This window comes from Haliotis rufescens, unplaced genomic scaffold (genome assembly GCF_023055435.1).
Source record: "Haliotis rufescens isolate VD_foot unplaced genomic scaffold, xgHalRufe1.0.p SCAF_2, whole genome shotgun sequence".
In the NCBI taxonomy this organism is placed as follows: domain Eukaryota; kingdom Metazoa; phylum Mollusca; class Gastropoda; order Lepetellida; family Haliotidae; genus Haliotis; species Haliotis rufescens.
Genome location: NW_025963890.1, coordinates 42,230,130 through 42,240,634, shown reverse-complemented (window position 1 = coordinate 42,240,634; position 10,505 = coordinate 42,230,130). Strand labels below are relative to the sequence as shown.

At 43.9% G+C, this 10,505-nt stretch overlaps 1 protein-coding gene across 3 annotated transcripts; it reads right to left on the bottom strand.

The window, feature by feature from the left end:
* Nucleotides 1-154: 154 nt before the first annotated feature.
* Nucleotides 155-9,023, bottom strand: LOC124149422 (cell death abnormality protein 1-like). 3 transcript variants are annotated; one of them, XM_046521006.2, is made up of 6 exons: nt 8,850-9,023; nt 8,566-8,704; nt 6,780-6,868; nt 4,943-5,548; nt 2,569-2,720; nt 155-1,852 (listed from the first exon to the last, which is right to left on the bottom strand). In XM_046521006.2, the coding sequence occupies exons 3-6, from the start codon at nt 6,844-6,846 to the stop codon at nt 1,808-1,810; spliced, it is 870 nt and encodes a 289-aa protein (XP_046376962.1). In that variant the 5' UTR covers nt 6,847-6,868; nt 8,566-8,704; nt 8,850-9,023; the 3' UTR covers nt 155-1,807. The 3 variants fall into 3 exon arrangements, with proteins under 3 accessions (XP_046376962.1, XP_046376961.1, XP_046376960.1); XM_046521004.2 differs by having other exon boundaries at nt 157-1,852; nt 2,564-2,720; nt 8,850-9,022; XM_046521005.2 differs by lacking the exon at nt 8,566-8,704 and having other exon boundaries at nt 156-1,852; nt 2,564-2,720; nt 8,850-9,022.
* Between the last annotated feature and the right edge of the window lie 1,482 nt (nt 9,024-10,505).

Sequence of the window (10,505 nt, the reverse complement as noted above, 5' to 3'; positions counted from 1 at the left end):
CAAGTTTAGTTTCGTTGTAGTTCCCACTCTCTCAGTATTGTGTTTGTTTGTTGTTTAACACGCACTCAGCAATATGCCAGCTATATGGCGGCGGTCTGTAAATAATCAAGTCTGGACTAGACAATCCAGTGATTGACATCATGAGCATGACCACTCGATCCCGTTAGTCCCACCTGGCATGGGTTGCTGAAAATCAATTCTAACCCAGAGCTTCACTCATGGATTTTGAAGATTATCACAAAAACCTTGGGATAAAATATTTATTATATGTAAAACGGGTTATATTTAGAATGAATACCTTTTTCTGTTGTTTATCTGAGGCATATGACGATCTTCGTCGACGATATCCCTATTAATTATTTTATGTATACGGCTCTAGTTAAATACAATATTCTTATGTATGTAAACAGATATTTAGCATGCTTCACATATTTAGGCAATGAAGCTACGTCAGAAATTGTTTGTTTTTGTAACTACACAATTACAAACTGCAATTTAGACTATATATTGTTGTCACTTTGCATCATTCCTGTAATCATGCTAGATCAAATAGCGTGTGGTGGACCAAGGATGTTGGCCACTCAAGTACCGAAATATAGAAAAAGTACAAAAGTACAGAAAAGGATGAAGCCAATACTAATATATACTATTAGACGTTTAACACATTTGGCAAACTTTATAGACGTATCCTTGTTTCCTTAAACACTAAATGAACACGTAACGTCATCTACATTATTCAACATATTACAGCACCGCCTTCCATTAGCACCTTATAAACAATGTACATTATTTACCTATAAACTACCTGACATGTCGCGTAACAGTGTACAGTACTGTGATTGTATGCTGCATATGCACTGTGATTGTCATACCATATGAAATTATTGTCTTAAACTTCAGAGAAACACAGTATATGTGTTATACCATACCATATACTTATTTACATTGTATTTTACATAATATACACATTAATATTTTTACATACCATGTTAACAGTTTACACTGTCTTGAAAACACATGGAAACACTGTGCACTGTCTTTACATGCCTTGAAAACACTGTGCATTGTCTTGACACACCATGAAAACACTGTGCAATGTCTTAACATGCCAGAAAAAACAGTGTGCAATGTCCTTACACACCATGAAAACACTGTTCAATGTCTTAACACACCATGAACACACTTTGCAATGTCTTAACACACGATGAAAACACTGTTCAATGTCTTAACACACCATGAAAACACTGTTCAATGTCTTAACTCACCATGAACACACTGTGCAATGTCTTAACACACCATGAAAACACTATACAATGTCAGGATATGTCACATAAACACTGTGTAATGTCATTACGTATAATATACCAATATACATTGTCTTAACATAGTGAAAACATTTAAGAATTGACTTCTTCATTGAGTTCAATGGAGTATGAACCTTCAAAGGGTGAGGGCTAAACAGTATGAACGTCGAAGGTTGCTTCTGTATGTATTCGTGGTTACACCAGTCTGTCACTCACTCGCTCACCCACCCACCCACTCACTCACTCACTCATTCACTCACTCACAAATCCGGACCACTGTCTAAAGCGGACTGAACTTTCGGTCCCGCACAAGTCTCGTTTAGACAGATTCCACTGTATACGGTTCCGTTTTCAACTGTAATCTCTCATGACACTCGGGAATTTCATCATAAATATGTGCTTCAATATGAGAAATGTCATGTGTGGCTGTTAAATAACTTTGGGCATCGCGGCCGCCCCCATGTTGTGATGAGGCGTGGTTTGTGTTTCCAGAAGTGATTGTTCTAACATGGTGAGTAGTCCTTCTGCTTTCCTTTGTGTGCCACAAGCTGAAAATATAACAGACAGTTACAGTGTGCTCACGTAGTTTATGAATAGTCAGTCATACAGTGTTTAAGTAGAGACAAACCAGTGGTTCATGACCAGCGATACGCGATGTCTTGGTACGATGGCATGTGCTGGGCCAGGTCACACAGTGTACAAATACCTATCCTCGTCTAATACGATCACCATGTATTATTAAGCATGGGCGGATACAGCTTTTTTGAAAAGGGAGGGTGCACAATTAAGATCTATTTATTGTCTTTGGTGGTAATTTATCCAGAAATAAAGATTTTTTTCGAAATAAAAACGACCATTTGTCGAATTTGCAAGTCCACATATAATTTAGATAAAATAGCAGGTTTAATATCGCTTCTAGAATTAATGCAGTGATACCAGGAGTGGGGACATCAACACACTTGTAACCATCAGGGGAAGTAAACCGAAAACTTTGTGACAAGCGTCCGCACTATCCACTCGGCCACATTTAAAGGGGGACTATGCTTAGTGTGTTTTATTTAATAACTGTGTGAAACTAAGACCTGTGTAAATCCGTAATATTGAGATATACTATCATAAAATTTGACCTAGGGGACCCTTCAGAAATTGTGTTTGAGGAACTTGAATTGATGTTGCTTGGTCTGCCAATTAGGCCGAGTAGAGTCCCCCTTTAAACCGTCGCTCAAAGTACAATACTAAACAATGAGCGTTACATTCACCTCACACCAACAATACAGGACACGACGATCATGAATCCGGTGAGCGATCCGAAGATGATTAGCATGTTTAACGTCTTGTCACCCTCGCCCCCCTCTGTGCCGTAGACACCACCGTCACGTATCGTCTCGCCATGCTCTGGTTCAGCTGTATGTGTGTCTGCAATTATAACAAGGCTGAATGATCGACAGAATTCTGCTTTTATTGTGAGAGTTGTGTTGCGCAACAATGCGAAATCGTACTGCTTTATCACACCCACATCCACACCCACTCATATCCACACCCACATCAACTCACATCCACATCCACATCCACACCCACACTCACATCCACACCCACATTACACCCACACCCACACCCACATCCACACCCACTCACATCCACACCCACACCTATACCCAAACCAACACCCACATCCACACCCACGCCTACATTCACATCCACATCCACACCCACTCACACCCACACCCATACCCAAACCAACACCCACATCCACACCCACGCCTACATCCACATCCACATCCACATCCACACCCACACCCACATCCACATCCACACCATATGCCCCTCGAGAGCGCTGGACACCTTATTGTAAGCAGTCCACACACAAAACCAACAGAGTTCAGTGAAACACTAGCCTGGAAACATTCAGCAACGATGGATTACGTCTATATATCTCAAAACGTCATTCGACCTTGTCCTTCGATTTGATCAGGGGAGATAATTCCGTGTCAATTCGAACGTTAATTTCGGATTTTGCTCGACATTTACATAGTAATTGATATTGCAGTGATTGATATTGGAACCTGTAGGTAAAGTCGGAGTATCAGGCAGCAACCTGTGTACACGGTGCATCTGGTCGTAGTGTTTGATTTACCTTCCATCTGCAATCTGTCTAGTGTTTTCTCATTTACTATAAATCGCTAAATATACGCACTGGACCTAATAGACTAATATTGCATCAGCCCCCTCAGTCACGCTTGTCGCACCGTGTCATACAGTCAGACGCCATGTGTGTGTACGTTTGTATTCAAATTAACTATGGCTTCATGCACCCCTTCAGACTGCCTCCATGGTCTAGTGGTAGAGTGTCCAACCGTAGAGTGGAAGGTAAGGGGTTCGATCCCGGTCTCGTCATACCAAAAGATGGTACTTGTTGTTATCCTGTCTGGCGCTCGGTAAAATGAGGACTGGTCGGCTCGGAGTCAGTACACCGTGTCTGAGTGGGTATATTCATGTTGAACTGCGGTATGGTGGAGGAGCACTATAAATCGGCATCAGTCCGGACTAGTACAAGCAGCCACACACACACACACACACACACACACACACACACACACACACACACACACACACACACACACACACACACACACACACGTGCATGCTCGTCGCTATGTAAGTGCAAAAACCTTTGACTCGACGTCAAACCCCATTTCATCACACCTCATACACCCCTTCGACAGTAAAAAAAGGGTATTATCAGAATAAAGTAGCCTTCGCTTGACTTCACTTACCTACAAAATATGTAATAAAATCCAAAAAGAGCCCAGTACAATGATAACAGATGGGGCAATCTAGACTTGCCAAATCATTCTAGACTTGAGTTGGATTCCTTTTTAGTGAATTCGCTAGGGCCAATGAGACAGAATTATGATAATTCTATCCATTTTATCTGCAAGAATTGTATTCAAATCCTAAAGCGGACATTTGTAGGAATTTACGCAGTCCCTAGTTGTGACATACAGAAAACTCATTTTACGTAAGAGGCGATTAAGGGGATCGGGTGGTCAGGCTCGCTGACTTGGTTGATGCATGTCATCGTATCCCAGTTACGTGGATCGATGCTCATGATGTCAATCACAGTGTTTTCTGGTTCAAACACGATTATTTATAGACCACCGTCATATAGATGTAATATTGCTAAGTGCGGCTTTAAGAAACAAACAAACAAACAAACGCTTAGGACTTGACGTTTTACCACAGGAACCGTGCTTGGATCAGCCTGTGGGCCACACTGTTACTTTTCATGACCAACCGGGTCTGGATCCTGCACGCACTGTAACAGCGGTTGGTACGGATCTGGATGCAAGTGAGTGAGTATGGTTTTACGCCGCTTTTAGCAATATTTCAGCAATATCACGGCCGGGGACACCAGAAATGGGCTTCACACATTGTACCCATGTCGGGAATCGAACCCGGGTCTTCGACGTGACGAGCGAACGCTTTAACCACTAGGCTACCCCACCGCCCCTCTGGATGCAAGACCCGGTGTCCACCAACCTGTGCGGCGTTAAACAACAATCAATCAAACAAACAAACAAACATTCTAACAATAAACGGATGAGAAGTGACCGTAACCGCTGCTATTGACCACTCACCATCAACCAGCAGCTGCACCATACAATCATGTCCGACCCATCCAGAAATACACCCTTGCGCACATGTCCCGTTTGAAAAGTGGCAGACAGACCCGATACAGTTAGAACTGCAGTTGCGGACACAGCTGTTGCCATAGTAACCAGGTTTGCACGTCGAACACGTATCCGAGCTTCCATCGCATTCAGAACACCGGAAACTGCAGGTAGGCGTAGTGTTGCATCCTGGTCCAACGTTCCTTCCGGTGCAGCCTCGTTTGCAGTCTCCGTTCTTAAAGCAGGACGCACCATTGCAGTGGCTACAGTACTTACTACAGTTTGCCCCGTACCACGAGTCACTAGTACAATTGGGACACATGGTGTTGGTGCACACTGCGCATCGTCTGGGACATTTTCTCTCACAATAACGTCCTCGAAATCCCGGAATGCACCCAGTGTCGCAAACGGCGCTTCCGGTGTCCCGGGACACGTGACACCTACTACTTATACATTGGTTTCGACAAGACCGGTTGCACCCGTCGCCATAGAAACCGTGTTTACATCCTTCTTTGCAAGTACCACCCTGAGAACAGTTGTTATTCAGACAGTTGGTACACGTGGTCTGGCTCGCTGAAAAACACGTGTGAACTTGTGAGCAACTATATAAGATTTATTTTGTTACGATTCTAAAACTACGCACATGTTTGAGATCGCTTGTAGATGATACAGTGACTTACATATGTAATATTTCACTCGACTCCTCTCGGATTATCCTTTTATTGATATTGCATTGTTTAACTGTAAACGGTACAACGCCGGGATCCCGTAGTACAGGGGATAACTTGTATAACATGACGGCCCATTTTGAGTGAGTGAGTGAGTTGGGTTTTAACGCCGCTTTTAACATTATTCCAGTTATATCACGACGTGTCAGCTTAATGTGGGAGGAAAGCCCGAAGTGATGCAGGTCTCAGACGTTTACCACTTCGGTGAAACCCACGAGCACGGGTATGGTGCTGACAAACCTAGAAACATAATCGGGGCGAACCGGAATTCGAACCCACAATCATAGATTTCTGGCGTGCTCAAGGGACGCAACTCTGCACAGCGAATCGCGGCGCCTTAGACGGCTGGGCTAGCCGTGTCCCCTGCCGATTTTGAAGACGGGTCATTCTGCGCTAAACGGAAAATATGCATACATCTTGATTTGAACTCAAACAGAAACAATGGGAACACTTATTTTAAATTCACGACATTACAAAGTTTAATTGACGGAAAAGGAAGATAATGCACGTTAAACGGACAGTGCAAATGAGTCTTGAAGGAGAAGTGTTTATTTCTAGTACAGGCAAATACAGGATGTATAAAACTCCTCGTGAATAAAGAGCTACGCCTGTCTAAACACTTAATGATGTATTGACGCCTAATCGAGATCTAAACCATCGCACTTCCATAGTGAAACCCTTTGTCACGACTTGGTTTCAGTGATAGTTATATATATCTAGTGTACGTTGTGACCTTGATCGATAGTAGGGGTACAAGTATCTAACTAGATACGGGGGAGAGGGTGATGGTGGTGCTTAGCAGTGTGTGTTTAGCAGTGTGTGTGTGGTTGGGGTGGTGTGTGGTGTGTGTGTGTGTGTGTGTGTGTGTGTGTGTGTGTGTGTGTGTGTGTGTGTGTGTGTGTGTGTTAGTGTGTGTGTGTGTTAGTGTGTGTGTGTGTTAGTGTGTGTGTGTTAGTGTGTGTGTGTGTGTGTGTGTGTGTGTGTGTGTGTGTGTGTGTGTGTGTGTGTGTGTGTGTGTGTGTTTGTGTGTGTGTGTGTGTTTGTGTGTGTGTGTGTGTGTGTGTGTGAAGACTGACCTTTACTACTGTGTAGCAGGATGACAATCAACGTGACCAGTGAGTATGAGGGTTGTACAGTCATCATCGTGGGAAACTAGCTACACGGCCTGCAAGAAATAGAATGCTCACCTACACGATCGTAAACATTATATATATATATATATATATATACAAAAATGAGGGAAATGTTCACTCGGTGTACATGTAATATATAATAAAATAATAAAGTCCACGTTAGTCCATCATCTTCTTTATATTAGTTTCATAGTTTATATATATATACTCTTCAAAAAAAGTAACTTGACATAGATGTTAAACCACTTTTTGCCAAATATCTAAAATAATTACATTAAATGAGAACCAAATAAGTCAGACAGAAAGATGACGTGTCTATAATTCGCGAAAAAACACATGCAAAGCACATACACGTAGCGTTTGGGGATCAATTTTACAGCTTCATTCAAACGCAACCGCCTGTAAAAAAACGTGCAGCACAGGGTCCTGCATTTAGGCATGCAGGCCCCCCTGCTGAATGGGTATAAAAATCTACATCAGCGGTTGTTCATACAGTTCTTATAACGGCAGTAGAGGCGGTATCAGAATGCCAAGACTGAATGCAGCTCAACGGAACAACGCCATTGGGAGATTACAAGCTGGAGCAACTCAGCGTTTCCAGACAGACAATCTCCGCATTCTGAACCCGATACAACAACACCAACAGAGTTGACGACAGACCAAGGTCAGGAAGACCAAGGGTGACAACCCAAGCACAAGATCGATACATCCGGCTGCGACACCTCCAAGGCGCACTTCCAAAGCCACGTCTACAACCACACAGATCCCTGGGGTACGCAGAATATCAGATCAAACGGTACGCAACAGACTGAGGGAGGCTGGACTTTTTGCACGAAGACCTGTTCGACGTCATATATTGACCCCACGTCATCTGGCGGACCGTCTGCTTTGGTGCCAACAGAGGGTTAGATGGGCACGTGCAATGTTGAGAAATGTACTGTTTACTGACGAGTCCCGTTTCCTACTCACAAGTGCTGATGGGCGCGCACGTGTCTACCGACGTCGGGGTGAACGTTACGCCCCCAACTGTGTGCAGCAGGTTGTCCCATTTGGCGGCGGAAGTGTCATGGTATGGGCCGGAATTTATCACGGTGGTAGGACGCCTCTCGTGCATGTGGCAGGTGCATTGACAGGTGTGCGTTACAGAGACTTGATCCTACAGCCTTACGTTCTTCCTCACGTCAACGTTCATGACGGACAGTTCCAGCAGGACAACGCTCGACCGCATATTGCACGAGTTTGTCAGGACTTCTTACAGCACAACAACATCCAGACATTACCTTGGCCAGCCCGGTCTCCGGATTTGTCCCCGATTGAGCATCTGCGGGACGAGTTGGATCGACGCGTTCTCGGAAGGAATCCTCCGCCCCAAACACTTCCGGGGCTTCTTGATGCACTTCAGCATGAATGGCAGCACATCCAACAGCGTGTTATTGACAACTTGATTGCATCTATGGGTCGTCGGTGTCAAGCAGTGATTGATGCACGTGGTGGGCACAACCGATACTGACATTGTCTGTACCCCTGTGACATTAACTGTATCGTGTACGTGTGTCTGTCTTTGTGACACGATTAATGTTTTGAGCATTGTGTACATTGATCTTCAAACAGTGTTTCAATTATGGTTTCTGTGTCCTATTTTGAAACAATCGCATTATATTACATTTTGAAAGTCAGTGTCAAGTTTCTTTTTTTGAAGAGTATACATGATATACAGATATGCACGCACGCTTAGCTTAGTGTAGACAATCGCATGGGGATTCCGAGAATCGGCTGGACCGGGTGGTCAGGATCGGTGACGTGGTTGATTGCGTGCCCTCGTACCCCGATAGGGTGGGCCGTTGCTCACATAGCGATCACTGGATAATCTGGTGCAGAATCGAATAGTTACAGACTGCCATCATATTGCTGGAATATTGCGGCGTTAAGGTAAAAGTAGGTAATGATATGATACAAACATATTATTTCAACGTTGTTGTGTATTGTCGAATCTGTTGAGATGGGGTTACTCACACGTTCGAAAGACACCCGATCCCGTCCTCTCCGGTGAGTTGGGGCACATCAGTCTCCCCACCAGAAGGAGTTGCAAATGATTACAAATGTGTATGTACTCTTGTAGAGAAGGATTACTTCAAATACACATGAAAGTATCAATTTCCCTGTTCCGGCAATGGCCGTCATGTCTACTTTCACAACTGTGATCGGAAATTACATCGTGAAGCCTGCATCACCAATGTACGTGTGCGTGCGTGCGTGCGTGCGTGCGTGCGTGCGTGCGTGCGTGCGTGCGTGAGTGAGTGTATTGTGTTGGTAATAGCCAGTGTTTTTGCATTTTGTGAGATACCGGATACATTTTTCGGTCTCAACTTCAACACATACATTTGTTTTGTGCGAAGGGAGAAGCAGAACATGTTTGTTATATACATTCTAGTGAACACATTTCTTTTTAAACCTAAAGGTTTTTCTCATTTTTAGATAATTGAAAAAAATAGTTCTGAGTCATAATGTCATTTCATTGTTAACTCGTATTCCACCAAAAAAAATTCTTTTTGATAAAACGCTATCGTTTATTCCCTGTATGTGGAGCCAAAAGGGCGTTAACTTTCATTGTTTGGTTTAAACATCCAGGGGCCTAACATTAAATAAACCTTCAATAACTGACTGTTAAGTAATGTTAGTAACCGATCCAAAACCTCGGCACAAAAAGCTCACACCAGAACCAGGACGAAGGCCAGTCGGAGCGTGGGTAATGAGCGAAGGGCAGGTTGACATGGAATATCTTGTGACCTACTTGTATCGAATGGGGCATTTCACCGAAACAGGTTTTCTCGGGGAAACTGGAAACCCTGAATAGGAACCCGAGCAATACAATAGACATACTGTACACGTGTAATAGAAAAGGAAAAATATGGTTTTCCTCGACAGCAATCTGCCATCAGCTAGACGCTTTAATCCTCTTGGAGGAAGTGAGTCAGTTGGTTGATATATCTTAGATTGATAAGTGAGTGAGTGAGTTGGGTGTAACACCGCTTTCAACGGTATTACGGTTATATCGTGGCGTGTCAGCTTAATGTGGGAGGAAAGCCCGAAGTGATGTCACGGGTATGGTGCTGACAAACCTAGAAACATAATCGGGGCGAACCGGGATTCGAACACACAATCATAGGTTTCTGGTGCGCCCAAGCGACGCAACTCTGGACAGCGAATCGCGGCGCTTTATACGACTGGGCCACCCGTGCCAAAAGAGTTCCAACTAGTCCATTCGTAGGTTTGGCTTTGGGACCGCCTGTGCACACTGTGAGTGAGTTGATTTAATGCCGCTTGAATGAGTGAGGGAGCGCTTTCACACGCTTTCGGGCCTTAGACGTTTATCGTATTCGTAAAAAACACGAGCACGGGTATGGTGATGACAAACCAAGGATAATAATTAGAGCGAATCTTGGATAAGACCACTGGCTCATCGGATCCGGACATGACCTAGGGACGCAACTCTGCCTGAGACAACTGGTCACATGTTGCCTCTGGTCAAAATGATCGTGACACGCGTAGTCTTGATTAGATTAAGATCATATCAAAGCATCGCCTGACGTCATGACCTCCTTCGAGAATTCCGAACTGAAATAACAATGTAATTTGGTGTTTTTTCATCCTGTTTGCGTATAAATACCT